The 21,465-nt window shown below is 41.4% G+C and overlaps 1 protein-coding gene across 11 annotated transcripts in view; it reads right to left on the minus strand.

The window, feature by feature from the left end:
- The window catches only part of PTPRF (protein tyrosine phosphatase receptor type F), a 375,416-nt gene that overhangs the window by 190,771 nt on the left and 163,180 nt on the right, over positions 1-21,465 (minus strand). For all 11 annotated transcript variants that reach the window (XM_030952948.1, XM_030952950.1, XM_030952956.1 and 8 more), the window contains 2 exons: positions 3,114-3,259; positions 308-449 (listed from right to left, as the gene is read on the minus strand). In XM_030952948.1, coding sequence (XP_030808808.1) covers positions 308-449; positions 3,114-3,259 — 288 coding nt within the window. The remainder of the gene's footprint in view (positions 1-307; positions 450-3,113; positions 3,260-21,465) is intronic.

The raw sequence follows: 21,465 nt of genomic DNA on the forward strand, positions 1-21,465 counted from the left end.
ATATGAAAGCAAATAGATGAGAAAAGTACACAAATGTCTCTGTAGATAGCCCTCCAAGTCAGAAATGACACCTCTCAATCAGACAACAAAAACACTCTAAAGACAGCTCAGAATCTGCAATCCTTCCATGATTGTCTCAAAAATAAGATGTTCTATTATAGGAGAAATTATAGCAACTGCTGAAGGAAGAACAGAGCTTTACCCAATCAAGCTAGAATATCACCATGCCATTTAAATGCAGCACATCAACATGTAGCTGCCAAAGCTGTCTCCTGCCACTTAAGGAATGCAAGAAGTTCCCCCTTACCTTCTAACACTGTTAACTTGGCACTGGTGTTTATCTCCCCCACACTGTTGGTGGCTGTGCACTCATAGATAGCCTCATCTCGATGGACACGCAGGGGCTGTATCCGCAGAACTGATCCCGACCCATCATCGAACTCGATAACCTTTGAAAAGGAAAAGAAAGCACTTCATTACTGCTATCTTCTGCAACAAAACACTGAAAGTCAAAACAATCTAGGGGTTGAAGAACAAAAACCAAAACAAAACAAGTCCTGTAAGCCCTAAAATCCCATGCAGTGAGTTAAGTGTTCCAAATGCAGTAGCACAAAAATTTCAGTGTCAAGAACGTATTTGTCCTCTGAGGAGGCCAGAACAAATGAAGATCCAATGAGGTTCTTTATGGATCAATTAAGGTTGACAAATTATCAACCTGGTAATAAAGATGTGAAGCCGATGATTTAAAACATCTGAGCCATATTTGCACTAATGATTTTACTAATCACTGGTAACAATTTAGTGCCAACTTTCACCTTGATGGAAGAGGAGAATGATATACTCCTGTGGGATTGCAGGGAAACAGTAACAAAACTTGAATAAAACCTTGAGCACCTTCAGCACATGCTAACTCCAGCAAAGTGAGGGGTTTTAATGCTCCTCAGCACTGGGTACTTTGCAACTCTGGCATAATCAACAATGATGTAATTACACTTCCATCCCCAGCATAAATAAATTAAGTCTTTAATAAATCATTGTCTTTCCATTCATCCTGCTAAGCTGCAAAATGCATTACTATGACTTATACATGGCAGAAAAAGGTATTTATTAGTTTGTAGCTGGATCACTATATGCTATTTCGTAACTGCAAGGCTGTGAAGGCACAGCCTCAAGCCACTATTAATGGCAAACTTACCCTTCTCCTATTACAGAGTACAGCAGAAGTTGGAAATACCACCTGATGTGCAGACAGTGACAGCATGAGGGAGAGGCACATGCCACCCACTCCTGTCCCTTGGGAACTGAGGGGGAGATGAAGAGACTTAAAGGATCCTTCATTCCAGACATGGATGTTAACCTACGGCTGCTACCTCCATGCAAAACTTTCACCCTGTTTTCAAGGGCCTGTTTAGGAGCACTTTCCACAGTGTAAAGATCAAAAGAGAGAACAGGAAGGAGGAAAACAATGCACCACAAGACTCTGCAGTGACAGGAGAAATAGGAAGAAATCAAAGGGTAACCAAAAACCTGTTATTCCTCATGCTGGAAGGAATAGCCCTTCCGTTTAAAGAAGAAATCCCTAACGCAGTCAGGTAAAGAAAGGGAAATATGAATATCACCATATCACCATAACACATGTTAAAGAATTAATTTTTAAAAAACACTTACCTTTAAATTAAACATGAAACTGTGACAATATACTAAATCTTTACAAAGGGCAGAGCTACTGCTAAATTTTAAAACAAGACAAAGTCAGCTACAGAGATTAATTCACTTCAGTGATAAGGACTAAAAAGCTAAGAGATGAAACAGCAGACATCTCTTTTGCCCTCACTATCCTTTGAACAAACACTGTGTGATAGGAACAGAGCTACAACTACTAAGGGACAGATAGATGCTGAGGCCAAAATGTTGTTAACTTGCTAACAATGGATACCTCTCCTGTGTCACAACTTAGCATGTGTATAACAGATTTGGTTTTTTTCCTCCATTTAAACTTACCTACAAATTTCCCTAATTAAGACTAATAATGAAGTAAAATTAATAGTTCCTGAGGAAAAAAAGAATCACTATCTCGTGACACAAACTCTGCATCCAAACTGATGTGAACAAAGGTATGAAATTGCTCATATAAATGCATATAATATGGCATAGCCCTCTGGTAAGCCACAACAAGCACCAAATTCACTATAATGGTTGCATCTACTTACAAATTAGATAGTTACTATACAACAAAACCTTTACCAGGGAAAAATAACAATGTAAAACAAGATTAAAATTGATTACTTTAATCAAGGTTTTCTGCTCACATATGAATTCATGATTAAAATTGGTGAGTTGAATCAATCCATTCTGGGTAGCAAAGTCATCTTGTGCTCCAGTCAGGAAAGCAAAAACATCAAAGACAGGGGATTAGAGGAAAGGCAGCAGAATTGCAGAAGGGTCACATTTGCAAGGGCAGTTTTAGAGAAGGGAGCCCGACACCAAAAAGGAAAGCAGAGAAAAAGGTGGAGAAAGTCAGTGAAAATGAATTTGCTATGTAAAATATAAACCAAATTTCCCCTTTTCATAGATGTTTCTGATACCTGCTCTTCTCCCTTCCTTTGTCTCCTATTTTAGCTCACAGGGACATCAATTAACCCTTCACCATTCCCCTTCCAAGTACCTTTGGGGGGAGGGATGGCAGTAGCCATCACTTAGAAAGATTTCCTGTAGTGTTTTGGTATCTCACTTTTAAATTCAACTGGGGATTGCAGGTCAAAGAGCTGCCTTATAAATTCTGACAATGAAAAGAGAAAAATACTGCTAGATCTAGCTCTTATCAGCCATCCAATTCTCTGTAAGCCCCAGTCTCCCATCTGAAGGAGGATGTCCTGTTGGTGTGTTTCCAGCATCATGCTCAAAGGACACCACCTGCTCCACAGATTGCATTGCTGCAGGGAAGGGAACTTGCTTTACACTAAAGCTTTACACTCTGTATTGCAGTGATGAAGAGATACCCAGGTTGCAGTGATGATTACTGTGCAATTAAGACCTGTGAAGATTAGATTGATCACCAAATTTTCAGGTTTGGGGTTTTTGTTGGTTTTTTTTTTTTTCCTTTTGGTAATTACCTCAAACCGCTGAGAACTGACTTTCTTCCCCTTCTTCATCCACGTGATACGAGGTTTGGGCTCTCCTGTTGCCTGACACACAAAAGAGGCCACTCCTCCAGAAATCCCAATTTGATCTTCAGGAGCCTTCATAAACGTTGGCTTGCCTGGAAAAATAACCAAATCACCCCCATGAGGACATAACATCAGATAAGCATGGAATGTGTCATGTTAATCTCAATTATAAGGTAACTGGTGCTCTTACTACAAATCCAGATTGAATGGCCTCAGCAACACACATTCAGTGCAGACTGCAACATGACAAGGACAGTTTCTGCTTGAGTACCTTTTTCTCCTGAAATGGATAAAGTCCATCTGGCTTGACTATAAATGAGGGCAATAGAAGGCTCCCCCCTGCCCCCTGGGCATTCATTCAGGTATATGACCATTTGGAACCATTTTACAGTTTATTTTTTAATAAATGGATTTTTGCAGATTTATACCATGCTCATAGCACTGGCAATTACAGAACAGCTGACACACCAAACCTATGAAATGTACCGTATCTTGACATTATTTAACTGAAAGCTGTTAACACATCCATAAAAATTAACAGATACAGTTTTAAGTATACAAATAACAACATTTAGTTTCATTTTAAATGTGGACTGACATAAAAATCCTACAGTTTAAGTATCTGGAAACCTGCAGAGGCTAGCCTATGCTTGTTAAGAAACTAATCACTAGAAATGAAAGTCAGCAAAGAAACCAAAATAGCATTCAGGCATGAAAGACTTGGCAAAAATAATAAAATAAAAAAGTATCAAATAACATTTAAATAATCAATTTAAAAACTCATGAAAATAGAGCTGTGTCTTTGAGATTTACATAACAGATTCAGATGGATAAAACTATGCATCCAGGTTGAATGGTTATATTATTCTTCTGTATGGGAAATTTTTGCACTGTGTGATCTGAGGATCATCTTGAAACACTGCTTTGTCCTCATGAGAAGCATTTGATGATCCCATATTCCTATAAAGCACTAAAACATTTAACACCACAGGGAGAGTTAACAGAGTCCACCCATGATGCCATTCCACACGTAGGTCACACTATGGCCAAGTTTCAAATACAATTCTGATCAACCACCTCAAAGGTGAACCTGACCCATAAACAGGTCAGAGACAGCTGCTGGCATGTAGAAAGGAGCCTGACTAAAAGAAGAAACCTGTTCAACCCCAAGATAACAAACCAATGACCCCAGCAGAGCTGCTGGTGGTTCCACACCTTCACATTCCAGTCACATCCATGAGTGTGTCCTTGAGGGAGAGGGGCATGACCATCTGTCAGCCCAGGTGCTTTGACCTCTGGACAAACTGAGGGCTGAATTTCCCTGATCTAGGAGGGATACAAATTCAGCGATCCCAAAAGACAACAGCCTTTAAATGTATTTTTCTAATGCATGAGAGATTTAAATTCTATGGGCACAGCTGCAGTTACAGCCAAACCAGGCAGGCAGTGGCAGTGACTGAAGAGGGCAGAGGCAAGTGCTCTACTCCTCATCCTCCTCACTGCCCCTCCCTGCTGCCTCCAGACACTGGCACCTGAATCCTACAAGGAGCCCCAGGGTCATCAAAGCCTCTGTGGAACAGATTTGGGCTCCTAACCTGGCACCTAAAGATGCTTTTTTCTCCTTTTCCAAAAAGGGCGTGGAGAGCAGTGGCTCAGGGCAGGATGAGGCAGAGCTCAGGAGACAGCGCCTTTCTCTCAGCAACTCTGGGGCACAATTTCACCCCTGAACTGCAGTCCTGGGAGACTTGGCTGAAACTGTGGCACCTCCTCAACCCTAGTTCCACCTTCTGGTTTAGCCCATATTAACTGCTTATGCTGAGCCCTGTCCTGGCAGTATGGCATGGTGTGACAGCACACACAGCCACTCAACCAAGTGAACTACTTCAACCGTCCTTACTTTTGACAAAGTCCAGAGACCAGGTTCTGCCAGGCCAGGGAGACTGCCAAAGGCCCAGGATGCTTCTTGCTTCTCCCACATGGCACCACTGCCTGTGAGGGGTGTTGGGGTGCAAGATGGTCATTGCGAGAAGCCAGGGCTGCCCTGTGCTGGACACAGAGGTCCCACCATGGCCCCACAGCATGGCACAGCCAGGCTGGTCATGGTGGTGCCTCTGTGGTAATGGGTTACGAAAAGGCAGAACACCTCACAGGAGTGAGGAATGAGGTAAAAATTGAGAAACAGCCCCATCAGCACTGAGCCAGAGGGGCATGAGGAGCTCCAGGTGCCTGAGCAGGTATTGCCCTGCAGCCCATGGCGACACCACGGTGAAGCAGGTATTTCCTGGCAGCCTGCAGCTGGCTGAGGTCAACCCACTGGTTTCAGAGTGAGGGATGAGGCCAGACCAGTCGTCACCACCTGGAGAGAGGCCCAGCAGCAGAGGCCACCCACAGCAGAGGGGGCTGGCACTCAGCCACTGTGGAGGCAGCAGGACAGCAGAGCCCTTCCAAACCTGCAACATCCACTGCTCCACACGGGCTGTGCTCCTGGGCTGGGGAGCCACCAAGCACCCACGTGGGGACATGCCAGCCCCAACCTGGCTGATCTGGGGGCCACAGCTGAGACACTGCAGTACAGAGCTGGACCTCTGCTGCTGCTGCTCACTCAGCCTGATTTCCAAAAGGCCAAAAGGCAAATGGGGGATCCAGCACAGCCAGCACAATCTGCACAGAAGTGGATACACATGTTCTGTCCTCAACAAGCTTCTCTGAAGGAGTATCACAGACCTGGCCTCACCACAGAAATTCCTCACAAAAGTGTACTGAATTTTGCCATCCTTGGTGTAGAGCCCCCAGGACTGTGCTCAAACCCCAGAGAATGCCTTTTAAGACATGATGGCTGCTGTCTAAAGGCTTTGGCACATTGTCCTGACATGAACAGCAAGCAATTATTAAGTCTGCTTGCTTAACTGATGCTGATTCCACATATTTACTCATCTATAATCATGTCTATTTCTACTTAGTTTGTATTTACATATATCTCTGTTTATTCACCTCTCATCTATTCCAGAGAAATGTTAATTCAGGCTGCTAGTGATGGCATTGTGATTGACTGTTTTGCTATGCAGTGTGCTGAGCTGATGCCTTGTATTGCACTTCAGCAGCTGATTTGGTTTTCTGATTTTCTGTTATTTACTCTGTGATCTTAGTAAAGTAGTGTAATTTTTTTCAAATGGCAAATACAGCAGAATCCAAAAACTTTTGTCCTTGAAGAATACAATGCAATTATATCTCTAACTTTACACTTACTCCCCAGCACATACACTGAGGACTTACTTTACTTTGTACATTTACAAAAGATCAATACTATTAAAACCAGAACAAAAGGAAACTGAACATTCACTTGCAGTAAAAGCTAAAAAACCTGCTGCCTTGATTTTACATTCTTGCAATGAACCTTTTTCCCCTGCACATTTGACTGACACTGATTTCTGGAAACAATCTAAATCCTCCAAGACTGGTCACAGAAGTACACCTGTATATAAACCAAACTCTCAGCCTGAGAAAAGGTATTTCTACGAAGGCATTTTTAACATTTCTATGCCCTGAAATTTTGAAATGGAAGGAAAGTAGTAATTAAGCCAACCTACAATCCTGAGTCCTGGCCCCAGGACTATAGAGTCAGGCATGAGAATATTTTTTATACTGATTGGTAACTGTTACTGCGAATGCCAAAATTCGGATTTGCTGTAAGAGCTAACACAAGCACAACAGAGTATCCACTAAACTGCTAGTGTCTGTGAAAAATGCATGTTAAGTGGACTAGACAACCTCCACATCTCCCCTCCAACCAACATCTCTCTAACTCTACTGCCTAGAGGAAGCTGCCATGAGACCATCACTAGTTACCTCCAAGGGGCAACACTGGGCAGACAGCCAGATCATGATACAAGCTGTCTTTTTTAGCCCATTTTGAGCATTTGCACTCTTAGGGTAGCCCTAGAAACAAAGCCAGAAAAAAATAAGGATGCACTGAAAACACAGAATAACCAACATGTTGTCCTTTCCCCCTCCTTAAATTCAAAATGAGCACAGGGTCCATAGAAGATTATGCATGTATGAAATTTTAATTTAACTGTCGCTCAGACATGCTACATATAAATACAAGGAATTGAAGTGCCTTTTGCAGTGAAAACCTGTCCTTTCCCCGATAACCTATGGATCAAATCTGAAGATTTTCTGTTGAAAGCTTAAGGCATAGGGGGAAAGGAAAAAGACCTATTGTGTTTCAAAGACAAATCTCTGAACTACCAGCCTGAGAGAACCTCCTGAGGAAGTCTTGGATGACAGCAGGAGAGGCGCCGGATGGCTGGGTGCCCATCACACCCACCTTCACTTACTCCAGCACATGGAGTAACAACTCCAGACTGGCACAGTTCCCCTAAGTCCAGGCTACTCCAGTCTTTCTCTCCCTGGCCTCTCTGCTCAGTGACAGATAACTGGAGCACTTTCACTCCTCACACTCTGAACTAATTCTTGCTCCTCACTTCAAAACCAAGTTCCTATTACACCAGGAACAGAAGTCACTGCTCTCATTTTTATCCACTCACAAGCTTCAGGCAGGAGAATGGAAAAACTTTCACCTTCTTGGCTGAAATTTTCTCTGTTTGGTCTTTGCTAAAAATGAAATTATTCTAGAAAGCTTATGGGAACAACACAGTTCTGAGGAGGAAGACCGTAAAAAACAGAGTATTTCTTTCTCTTGTAAGAAACTGACTTCAACTTATTTGGCTGGGGGCAGAAAAATAACAACTTGCTCAGACACGCTCTCCACTGAGAAACTAAAACCAAAAAACAACATTTCAGAAGAAAAGGACTTTCCTTCCACATTTGGTAGTGTTGAAAAAGTCACTTGCCGAGCAAGCACAGATTTGTGGATAATCCTGTAAAGTGAATCCCAAAGAGGGCCTCATGGCGTGCACGAGATGCTTGCAGAGATTTAGGGACACAGTGCTCTACTGAGCTATCATGGAAAAATAGCAGAAAACTCATGCAGTGTCCTGAGCTGGGTGTGTGAAGGGTTCAAAAGAAAAGCTCCTTTGAATTATATTCTAAAAGGTCAGCAAGAACGTGCAAAGAAAGCCAGACACAGTCAGGTATGCTCTAACCAATATGGCTCTTGTCTGCCCTTTCCTGCAGAACAGTGTGATGGGTTTGGGAGGGGAACCTGAAGCCCTCAAAGACAACCTCGGGTTTCCTGGAGAGCCGCTGACACATTTCCTGCAGGACAGTTCACAGCCAGGCACAGCCATGAAGATGCTTCTCTCACCTGTATATTATACATAAAATCACTGTTGCTCCCTGCTATTCTGGAGAATTTGTTGTGAAAAATTCTTATAAAACAGAAAACCACCTCAGCACCTGTTTTAAAATCTGCCCTACCAAACATCTGTAGCAGAAGAATAAAATTTCAGTTCCCTTTTCCAGGTTCTCTTTTCTTTAGCAGATAAGTTCAGAGTCACTTCACCACATGCGCTGTTTTTAGGCTGCACAGCTTCTTAGTGAACCCAAAGGACTTTCCCAGGGAGAAAAGTGTCTCTTGTCAGATTTCCTTCAAGGCTGAGGACAGAGGTGTAGCCTCCCTCTAACTTGGCAAAGTGTCTTTTATGCGAGCCATGGTCTTTGAGGAGTAACATACAATCTGCAATACCTGACTTGAATACTAGCCAGATCCTTGAAAAATAATGCTGGGTCCTGGGTAATTAGCACAGATGCTTGCATTTTGATACGCACTAAGCACACAATTGCCACATAAAATATGTTTCCTTGTAATAATATACACAAATGTTAACTTGTTTTATTTCAAAGACCCATCATTTTCTTAAAATAAATGGGAAAATTAAATGAAATCTGGACGCATTTTCAGGATTTAGCACCCATATCAAATATTCCTCATTCAAAAATTTTAAATCAGGGACTGGCAACATAATGCTCCTTCTGTTCTTGTGGATGCCATTTTTTCAAAGGGTCACACAGAGGTTTGAGGAAAAATGTATTCTTGAACATGTCTACAATTAAGTGTTCTATGAACACCCACCTGCTGTGAGAGATTTTGAAGAAAAAATCTGTGTCCTCATGGTACAAGTTCTCACTACTCTAAATAGATGGGCAGCCAAAAATAAGACTTGTGTTGTAGGAGAAAGAAGCTTATATTTTTATCCGAAAGCTTTTACGACTTGAGCTAAATTAAGATTAGAAGCAGACTCCTCTATGAACAAAAAAATTACAGTTGCAATATAAGATGAACTGGATAAGGACATACAATAGGCATAGGCAATCTTATTTAGATGCTTGGCCTAAATGAGTATTAAGAAATTACTGACACCGGAATGAACAGATCACAATGAAATCAGTTCCTGAGCCTGGAAATTGTGAAATTCACGTTTAAATCCCTGCCTTTAACCTTCCCTGTCACATACACAAAGGCACAACTGTGCCTCACCTTCCTTTGTAAAACTAACCTGCTGTTCTCACATGGCTGCTGTCAGGAGGAATATGCAGAAAATGATGATGTGGCTCAGTTATAACACTGGGAAGAAACCAACAATGACACAGACCATCTCATGTTCATGACTGACTTTGAAGTGGAAATGAAGTGGTCTAGAAGACAAAGGTGGCCCAAGCTTTTATACACAGCTATACAGTATTTCTAGGGTTCCTTTATGATCCTGGGTGATTGATTTCTGTGCATGGCTGGATGCCTACTGGAAAGATACTCTGGAGAAAGCTGATCGGTGATTCTTCTCCTAAGCATCCACTGCAGGGCAGGAGACAAGTCAGTGGGCTCCCCAGCTATCCTTATGTTTAGCATCCTTATGCTTTCCTTGCAATATACCCACCATTATTTAAATGTAGTTCCTGCCCCTTTGTGATTAGCAGGAATACTGTTTGGCAAAATACAATTTTTCAAACTTGCACTTTTCATTCTTGGATAATTTATACGTAGGAAGAGCCTGTGTGAGCCTTGTAATAACATTTCTTTAACAACAGCTTAGTAAAGCCTCTGTGGGTCTCAGTGAGCACAATCCTAATTCATTCCTTATTTCTCCTATTTTGGTTTTATTTCACTAAGATGACAGTACTTTGTAAATGAAACTTCTGTTCTTTATTGTTTGGTGCAAAGTACTTATTAAATAAATGCAAATGTATGTGGTGGGGTGTTGCATGCTCAGATACTTCCACAATTTTCTTTTTATCCAGGATATGGATCATAACCCTTTCTCCCATCCACTTTAAAAAAACCACTTAATAGCACCCCAATCACAGAAAATGGCACTCCGAATTCAATATACCCCTCAGATCAATCTGAATTACACGTTACCTCACGTTACCTGCATATTGCCTCTTTTTTTATGATCTTATTTTGTTTTAATGCTTAAGAGATTCCCAACAGCTAGGACAAATGATTCTGCTATTTCAATCCGATTTTAGTGTTGAGTTTTCCAGCTTCAAGTGTGAATGTCCATGATAATCAAATCTACAAACATTATCTCAGAGCAAGTTGCATTTCTCCTCGCCGCCTTCTCCCGACTTCCATGAAGTTACTCAGAGATAACTTCTGAGTTTGTACAAAATGAAATCAAATAAAGTGAATGATTAATATCCAAAATTCCAAGAAGTAGATCTTTTAACATGTTCAATGACCTCTGTAACTTTCAGTAAAAAAAAAAATCACATTACAAAAATAACAAAAGCAGTCATTCAGCAGAAGCTGTGCCTCTCCCTAAACACCAGCAGGAAACACACTGAACTTAGATTCAAGGCACTCATTTCAGCAGGCAAGACCCACTATGCTTTGTTTATCTGGAGTAAGCTTAACTAAAGGAGAATGCAAGGATGCATGTAAAGTTAAACATAGACGTTTATCAGTATTTATAATGACTTAAGCTCAGAAATTCTGACAATCTTCAACTCCTGCTTCTTCACCATCTTGGCAAAGAGGCTCTTTCCTGAGCATAAGCCCAGTCTAAAGGCAAAGCCTTTGACAGGGCTGAGGTGTCTGCAGACACACAGCAGAACTCCCACATCCAGACAGGCATTTTCAAGCCCTCTTTTCCCTTTTCCCAACACAGGATTTATACTCACAAGTTTAAGTAAAAATCAAGTAATTTTAATTTTCTTCTTGAAGAAACATCTGAAAACCTCCTGTGCCCTGTGTACTTCTAGTTCATGTCTGGACAGCTACATATACATCAAACTTCACCAAGAGAAACTCAGCCTTCCCTGTTAAATGCTGATGTTTGGATAAACCTGCTTATTCCACAGCAATATGGGTTAAAAGCCATTAGCTCATTTAAGTGTAAAGGCCATGATTACAGGATATTAATAAACTACAGCAACAGCCTGTCATCATAGTATTGCACTTCAGTAAATTTCTAATTCTGTCTCTTTATGAATCATGGAAATTGTTGACAAAGTTTAAACGCCTAAAATTAACTGACGATACTGAACCAGAATTGTCTCAGGCAGCCATCACAGGAGGATGCTGTGCAAGGCACATTCTGGGTGCTGATTTATTTGTGGAGTTTTATGCAGACAACTTAGACCTTAACGCGGTGGGGAGGTGGTTTTTCTCCATATCACATCTGCAGGGGGCCTACAGATTTTGCACATAGGGTGGCAAATTTTCTCCGTTATTTTTCCAGGCTGTTGTAATTGCAATGTCTTTCTCAAAGTGCCTGGCTAGCTATCAGTGTGAGCTGCTTTACATCTTAGTAAGAAAATCCCTAACTCTGGCTAATCCCTGACTGACTCTCATCCATGGGAAGGGGGTGGGGGGGAAAAAAATCAATCCCTCTGCTATGACATCATTCTTTCTTGCTTCCAATACCTGAAATAACACGTAGCCAAAAAAAGAAAAATATTCCAAGAAGCATAAAGGAGTCCTGCTTACAACTGAAGAATACTGATTAAAAACAAAACAGAAAAGCAGCCCAGTAAAACATCCTTCTAGAACCTGAGGTTGCCTTCATTTCCATCTTCTGCTTTTACGTTTCCCTAGAGCACTCACAGCTTGTGTGTGCAGCATTTTACATATTTTGGGGAAAAGCCAGAGCTATATATGGGTTCAGCTTTAACTTCCCAGCATTTATACCAAGCATTACACAGAGCAGAAAAACAAAGGAGAGAGAGAAGCACTGCTCTAACTGCAGACCTTCCAGCAGCCTCACAGAATGGTTTTCTGCTTTAATTTAAAACTGAAACCTGAAGTCAAATTTCCACCTGGTAATAGCTTAAAGGCACTTCCAATTAACTTGGTAATACACACTTTCTGAGTTAATAAATTTTTCAGCCTCTGTGTTTAATACAATTAAGCATTTGGGCCTTTGGCCTTAGACCTTATTCAGCCTGAGAAAGGACTGCAGGGAGACAGTCTCCAATTATCACCATTTACACAACATTCACTTAGGGGCTTTCAAATGCATACATATAGAACATTCATGTAATCATACACAAAATTCAGTACTTGAATTCAGGCTGCCACTCTCTTGCACACAAAATGTACAAGGGACAAAACCCCCATCTAAGGGGCTCTAAAATCAAGTCATCAGCACACTGCCTAATGCAGCACAGAACAGCTGTGCCTGCTCCTAGCAACTTACTTTTCCTTCCATATCTGAATTTTGTTATTTGCAAATTTCTTCAAAACTTCAAAGTTAATAAAGCATACTGCATAGTGTAAAGAACCCGCTAAGATATGCAGAACCAGGAAACAGACAAAACTGAAATCTTGTGCTTGAAAAAACATGAAAATTAATTTTGCCAGCATGCCTACCACATTAAACACCGTTCTTTTTTTTTTTTTTTACACAAAAGGATTAAAAGGTTTTAATCCCTTTTTTCCTAAGCAGCTAGTTCTTGATTCAGCAGTTCAAAAGGCTTTGCCAAGTTCAGGTTTTTCGTCTGCTTTTAAGAATTAAAAGCAAGTGCAAACCTTATTTTGTAAACAGATACCATAGTAGACTGTTTCTAATAGAACTGGGAGCCAGAGTAAATGATCTCTTCAGAATATTTGTAACTAAAGCAAAGGCATTCTGGGCTTCTCAGGAAGGGGCCTGCATTTCATTTTAATGCCACTGTATGTTGCTCCGTCCTCCTCCTATAGTAATGAACCAAATTCTTGCCTCATCTACTGGTAAAGACAAAGACTTTCTGCTTAATGATAGCAAGTGCATGCTGGCACTTCTGTAATACACTGGTTTATTTTTTTTCTATTTGTGTCAATTCTTTCATCATGCAGCAGCTGTAGTACAGTCTGCAGAAAAACAAGAAATACAATTTCCACATTTAAATGTTACGAGAGCACAGGTCTAGGTATCCAAGCAAAAACTCTCAAGTGGGGGAAAGAAAAAAGTAGATCACAGAAAGTTCTGAGTTCAAAGGGACCCACTGGGATCATCAAGTCGTACTCTTAAGTGAATGGCCCACACAGGTATTAAACCCACAACTCTGGTGTGATCAGCACTATGCTCTAACCAACGAAGCTAGACTCAGGGTCTCAATTGTTTTGACAGAGTCCTTCCTGAAATTCCCTGAAAAACAGCTCTATTTCCCCATTAAAAGGCTTCCTCCAAGTCAGTCTCTTTGGAAGCTTGGATAGAGGTTCAAAAATGATGGTTTGAGCACTTCTGGGAGACATCATTGAGCATTTTTTACCCAGTAATGGCGTAGTTTTGCAATGAAGGCACAGAGCCTCACAACTGAAAAGCCCTTTGAGCAGAATTTCAACATCAGGGCTACCACCCCCACCTGGCAGCCAGACTGTGCTGGCAGGGGGCTGCTGAGCAATTGCAACCCTCCACGTTGGGCACACAAGGACTACACAGAGTGTCACAGCCATGCTGTGCAGTGCCCGGGGGCTGCAGGGAGACTGAGATGCTCTAGAGCCAGGAAAACTCCAGAAGCCACTGTGCCCTGTCCAGGAACCACCCCTGAGCTCTCCCAAAATGACTCTCTATGTAGGTGGAAAAATCTCTGATTCCATACAACCAGGTGGATGTCTCTTTACCCACAGTAAAGAGAATCAGTGGCAGATGTCAGAGATTTAGAGTTTTACAGCTGCTACAACCCAGCACTGCCCTTTTCACAGAGCAAGGCAGGTGCTTCATGCCAGGAGGTGCCTGGTTCCCTCCACCACCCAGGGCTTTCTGGTTCAGAAAGGACTGAGTTCTAGAAAAACACCAAAATTAATCACCTTCATGTTTGCTGCATTCTTGATTTAAGTTTTCTAGCACCCATTCCTTACTGTGCTATGAAATTAACAGATAAAATGAAAACCTCTTTTCGCTTTAATAACTTTTCTCTGTGTAGACAATCAGCTCAGCCTCTGCTTCTAAACTGAGTTTCTTAAATCTCCAGCTACCAGGCACGATTCCAGATTTTATTTTTCTGTGGTCTTTTACTTGCACCAAACTTCTACATCATTTGACCCAATTATGCACAGAGTTACAAGAAATGCAGAAAGCCGAACTCCACACGGGGAAGTTACCATTTGCCACGCTGCAGAAAGTTGCTGTGGCCACCAGAGTTACCCTGAAGCCTGGCAGATCATGTAATGGGACCACAAGGTGCTGAGTTTGAACTTCCAGAGCTGGCTGAGCATGTGTGTACAGGTTGGAGGGTGCACTGCAGAGGAAAGGCTGCACACAGGACCTGTGGGGCTGGGGAGCCACACCAGTGGGTGCCACTGGGGCTGCTGGGGAACCCAGTTATGCCACAGGCTACATGGCAGTGCACAGCTCAGCAGGGACTGATCTGTCTAAAGGAGAAAAATCTACCACGTCATGAATTATCTCTTTTTTAGCACCTCTGACAATATCTGTGTCTCCGGGAAAAGGGAAAACCAGTTAACATCACCACTGCAGCAGGTATCTTGGCAAGGCAGCACACATATTCCATCAAGGAGGGGCTTTTTCAGTGTGCTTTTTTCTCACCAAGCCAGAACACTGCCTGCTACCCAGAAACAAACTTTCTTAGTTAAAAACAGGAAAGGAGTACACGTTAAACCTCCAGCTACCAGGCAGCCTGGAAAGATGTTTGTGCATCTCAGGTTTGGGAATGAACACATGGAAGGTTGCACAAGCCACAAGAGTGAGAAGACAAGTATGCTGCTGACAGAGATTTGCCATATTTGTATTTGCCAGAAGTGTATTTGCCTACACCACTTAATTTCATTCTCACTGCCAGACAAAACTATCACATGCTACAAACTTAAGGGACACACACATGGATGTCAAACCTGCAAGGTCCAGCTTGTTTTTAAGCTCTTTGTGGAGACTACAGAGGATATATTCAAAAAACAAATTTGACTCCTAGATTGCTGTGTCTAAGTCTCTTTTGCCTATTGTTGCTTTGTTGACTGAGTCCCAAGGTTCCTGGCTTTACACTCAATTTGCTGAACTAAAATCCAGACCAGCAAAGAGGATGACAAGCTACCTCACAGCAAGTTAACTGCACCTCTTAGGCTTTGCATGCAAGACAAAGAAGGCACTGTTTCACCTGGTGGATTTGACATCCCAGTATGTTTTGTGAAGGACATACACTGGGGTAAAACACAAATCTCTGTGAATCTTGAGGCTTGAAAGAATGTCAGCCTTTCTTAACCTACTGCAAGTCAGCATATTGCTACACCATAATGCAGCCTAGAAAGAACAGGATGAGACAAAAGAGCCTGTCCAATTATGCCTGCCTCAAGTGAATTTTATTAGTCGCTCAGGTCTATTAACAGTGAGGAGAGCATACCTTTAGGTAGGAAAATGGATCTTGCTTAAGAATTACCCATGCAGGAATAATCCCCTGCCTATCACCAATCTCTGATTTTCATGTTGTGTTTTAAAGTCTGACTTGAAGGTAGATGCCTGCCAACTCCGCTTGTGTTCTCCAAGAATAAATGTTTATCAAAGGGGGGCTCCCCATTTGCTGAGCTGGAATTAGTTACACCAACAGGGTATCAAATGGGTTGTTGCCTGTCACTGTTATCAAAGAGGAATTTGAAACACAAACACTAAGCAGCAGCAACTGAGCACTGAAGCTTGTCAGAGCAAGTATGACACGGGACAGCCAAAACGTACAGACACAGAGGGCTGGAAGAGGCTCTCAAGTCCAGTCCTGTCCCACGGCCTCCCCAGGGCTGCAGAGCACAACCTCTTCTGTAAAGGGATCGTGCATCAACTTAAAATAGGTTTTGAGTTTCAACCACTCTTCTCAATGGAAAACGGTTCCAAAATTATGATCTTGGAAACATTATGGGGAAACAGACTGGTTTTTAAAGTCATTTGTTGTCACTCATATTCACTTGTTTGCACACTAAACACAATCCTTCAGCTGAAAAAGGTTATGTTCCATCTCTGTGCCTTTTCTCTCCTCCCTCCAAAATGCACCTCAGATCCATTTTTATACCCTTCTTAAAACAGTAAAATGTTTCTGTCTTAGATAACCCCTGAGACTCCACAGACTAGAGATCTCATTAAAAAAAAAAAAAAAGAGCCAAAAACAAAAGGGAAAAAGATACTGTGTGTTGTTTCTTGCAGAATTCTTTGAATTTGCTTCATACTTCCTTCTGACAGACTCCATAACACTTTATCACCATCATCTTATTAAAAACAGGCATTTGGGCTTGAGTGTCTTGAGATCACCATTCATCATCTTCCCATCACCTTTTTTCTCACTCCCTCTTTTTTTTTTTTAATTAACTTATGCAGCTGGATATGGCTTTTGTTAATTGTTCTGTGTAACTTAAAATGAACCAAGAACCCATTCAGTCTTAGTTTAATTTATAAGATCACATTTATAATGTCCTTATGAAATACCATTTCAAGCTTCAAGAAAACTTGCAGTTCTGCTGATCATGTGCAAGAAGTGTTTGTTAACAAGACTACTTAGAAACTTACTCTTGCACTTGCATATTCAAGTACATGTCCAGATCTCCATTTTAACTATGGTTACGGAACAAAAAAGTTTATTCATGACTCACTAGCAGCCTCAAAGGCATAGTTACTGTGCAAATTCAAAATGATACTGTCGAATCATACAGAATATGTAATTCAGTGTAGTTAGAATATAATCTCAGATAATTAAATGTGAGATAAAAGGTAGAAAAACAGATGAACGGTAATCTGGGAGAACGAGGCCACCAGCACAAGAGCAGCTGCCCACATTCTGTGTGCTTAGAACATAAAACCAAGGCTGACAACATGACTTGCAAAGTGCTGAAATCACCCAAACCACCAGTCATAATCCGAGATGCACATTTCCTTCAGCCAAGCATTTTACTACTATTATGAGTGATAAAGCTGGCATATGAATTAAAGGTTTGAAAAAGGATGATGACAGAATGGAAATTAATCACATATTAACTTAAAACTTCAACTGCCTTGGTGTTTTGAAGCCATCACATGCCACATCCCAGAGAGAAGTGACACACCAGTCCACCACCCTAAGGAAAGACAGTCTCCTACTCCAGGCATCTTAAAATCTATTAAGTGTTTTCATTGAGTTGCACCAAATTGTATTTGGGGGCCAGTGTTTTAAATTCCAAGTATTAGAAAGCCCCACTGAAAGTACTAGAGTGACACTGCTGCAGACAGGGATTTATCTTTCAGACTGCTGTGATAATTATTAATGTTACAGGCACTTTTGTTTTCCTAATTTGGCGCTCCACCTATGAATAACTGAACTTCATGAAATTATATAGAGCAATATTAGTGTTGTTCTTACTGTATTAACAGGCACCCATGTATGTAATTCATGCAGAGTGGCTTCTCACTATATCCACACTGCACATAATGCTATTAGGCACTGATGGACTGGCTGGCAACCAAGCTCACCTTTCGGGGAATCCCTTCTGGATAGCAGAACAGCTGATTGGTTAGGAAACCTAGGGCAGAAGGACAGCAGCTCTTTAACACAGACCTTGGAACTCAGAAAAACTCAGGAGGTGCTCTTCTGACTGTTATCTCCTTCTTGAATCAGAGATGTGGTGTCTTTATTCCTTCCTGGAATAATGATTCTTAAATAGATCAGTCAGAACGCTGACTGCTAAAATTAAAACAGCTTAAATTGAATGCAGGACTGTCACACATTGTCAAGTGTGCTACAGAAAGGAAGGAGGACAGAAACAGCTTCATCACTGCTTCACTGCTGCCCAAGTGTGAGTTTGCAGTTGCACAGGAAGGAGAAACCTGAATTTAAGACTTGACAAGCAGGAATAATGAGAAACACATTCTTTTTACACCCCTTCTCTCTTCCAACTCTTAGCTTATCATTTTATTGAGGAATCAGATCTCAACTGTTTGGGACATCTGTTCTGTAATACCTCTTTCAGAATTCTGAAGTTCCCTTAAAATTCAGGTTTGTTGCCATTTTGGCATGATTTAAAGAGAATCAATGTAGCTAAATGACTCAGAGTACTGCAAACCTTTTGTGTTTCATTGTGTTTTCTTTAACATTGAGAAGGCCATTTAATTTATGAAAGAAACAAGGAAAACCCTGCATAAAGAGTTTTAAAAAGGCTGTTATCTGGAGGAAGCCATAGCAAAGCAGTAGTAGTGACACACACTTCCTAGAACTTGCCTTTTTCTATCCTTCTGCTAATTTTCTAAATAAATTCATAGAAAATTATATTATTAAATCTTAGCTAGTATATCCTAAGTAAATACTAGATGCTTGCAGTTTTTTAGTATCAGGAATTTAAGAGGAGACAAGTGGTGTTGTTTCTATCATCTTCCATTAACTTTTGGTAACAAACAGCTAAGAAAGATTATGCAGCTGAGACAACTGCTCTCTGAAAGGGCAAGACATTCACTGCTCCAAGAGCAGCTCAGCTCTTCCCATCCACCACCAAGAATCCAGAATGTGCTCTGCTTGCCAGAAGTGACACCCTGAACCCTAATGTTCCATGCTATAGGCCAGGCTGGAAAACAGAGCAAATGTTGAAACAAACTTGACTGTATTTCCTCTCACCTAAGTAGGTGACAGCTTCCTAAAATATTCTTGTCCTAGTCACTTGAGAAAACTGTGTGTTTTCAGATACCTTCTGACAGGTGCACTTGAAAAGGGTGGAAAAATGTGCAGCACAAATAAAAGCTGGATTGGATATAACTATCTTCATGGAGCCTGGAACCACTTCTGCAACAATATAGGTGAGAAAGGGAAGGAAATGCAAACTATTTTCTTCCATTCTTTATGGAAAATACTCCATTCAATCATAAAACCGTAGCTGGGCAGGGACCTCAAGAGGTCCCTGTTATAACCTGCTGCTTGAAGTGGAACCCTCCCCAGCACTTGAGCAATGGTGACGTCCAGCTGAACCTCGGGAGCTCTGAGGAATGAGAACAGACCACCTTGTTAAACAGCCTCCTCCAGTCTGCTCTGCCCTCCAAGAGGAAAAGCTTATTTCAATTATTAATAGAGAACTTCAATACAATCTCCTCTGTCTTTCCACCTCATCTCTGCTAAACCTATCTATTATGACAGCTATTGAGCAACTGGATGACTAAAGATGGCAGACACTCTGACTGCATGCATCCATCAGAGCCCACGTTTAAATAAACAAATCCACTATTTTCAAACATAGCTAATCACCACATCAATAGACATATTAATTGGATTCCTCGACATGGTTGGATGCATGTTGCAGCAGCAGAGACTGGCTTCAACAAACGCTGAGCTCTACTCCATCCATATGTCTCAAAGATAAAAGAAAAACTGGAGTGCAATCAAATGCAGTGGATTAAATAACAAAAGAAATTAAACAAAATGGACATTGAATTTGTTTCATCGTATACATTCTGTGCACACACACACACCCTGCCACAGTTTTGAGCATGTCAAGAGCTTATGATTCATACAACAATTTAGTTTGGAAGGGACTTTTGGAGGTCATCCTTTCCAAACATCCACTTAAAGCAGTGCCAACTTGAAAGCTGGGTTCAACTCCGAAGCTGGATCAGGTTTCCTGGGGCCCCATTCAGTCAAGCTTGGAGTATTTTCAACAGTGACCATTCCAAAACATCCCTGGGGCTCTGGTATGATGCTTGGCCGTCTTCATGGCAAGGGAATTTTTTAAAAAATTGTTATTATAGCTTATCACAATTTCCCATGTTGGAGCTTATGTCTCTGTTGGCTCTCATCGTATCACCGCAAACCTGCCAGAAGAGCCTGACTACTCCTGCTCTACATCCTCTGCTCCACCCCCTCCCATCAGGCAGCTGAAGAGAGCAGTGAGGTACCATTTGCATCCATCTCATCCTAAGGACAAACAAACCCATCTCCTCCCACCTTGCCTGGCACATCTGGTGCTCCAGAATCCCCTCAACCAGCTCAGTACCAGTGTGTTGTGTGCCCAGACACCAGCCCATGATGCTGCGTTCCTTTCCTCATCAGAAGATAATATTTTTTGCTCCCTGCTTTTAGCAGGAAGGGCTACATTTAGGAATCAGTCCAGCTCTCCAATGTTTCAAGTGTGTTCAGAATCATCTACAAGCTCTCTGCTGTAAGCATAAAGTATGACCATTGCTAATGAAAGATGACTTCTTACAATACCTCCCAGACCATATGAACAGTGCAGGATATCAACCTGCAAATTTATCTCTCTTACATAGAAATATTACTTGACTAGCAGCCACATCCCTTCCAAATAAACTTCACTTACAATTATTTCCAATGTTTTCACATCTTGCAACCCTAGCTCAGGGAATGGCAAGCCCCTGAAGAGTGTTATTCTCAGGTACCTGGAACAGTGTTATTCCCTGGTGCTTGTCATATTCCTCACACCTTTGGCTAGACAACACATCTTCTATTTATTTTTTAATCAGATTTCTACTATTTATTTTCCCTGCTCTACTGGTTGCGAGACAAACAATTCTTCTGCTGTATTTACCGAAGCTCATACAGTGCATCACAAAATGTGGGGATCACAATTGTTACAATTTCAGAATCCCTGGCACTCTAAAGGGAAAGTGGTTCAATAGGGCTCCCACTACACAGGACTGCTACACACACTACTAACATTTAAACACTTTGAAAGACACTTCCCACTTCTGTTACAACACATCACATCTATTTACATTCAGTTATTGTGTTAAGTCTATGCACCAAATGAATCCCAGTTGCAACTTCCAATAAGTAATCAAGTAACTGAGCATTTTAGAGCCACAAACAATAGGTTTTGCCTTTTTTTGGATATACTAAACCAGCCCTTTGTCACTGCAAAAAGAGAGGTTGACATCTGAGATATAAAATGCTCAAAAGAAGGCTGTATCAGTTAATCAAAAGTGAATGATGACTGCAACAAACTTTATCA

Source organism: Camarhynchus parvulus, chromosome 8, assembly GCF_901933205.1.
Source record: "Camarhynchus parvulus chromosome 8, STF_HiC, whole genome shotgun sequence".
NCBI classification, from domain to species: Eukaryota; Metazoa; Chordata; class Aves; order Passeriformes; family Thraupidae; genus Camarhynchus; species Camarhynchus parvulus.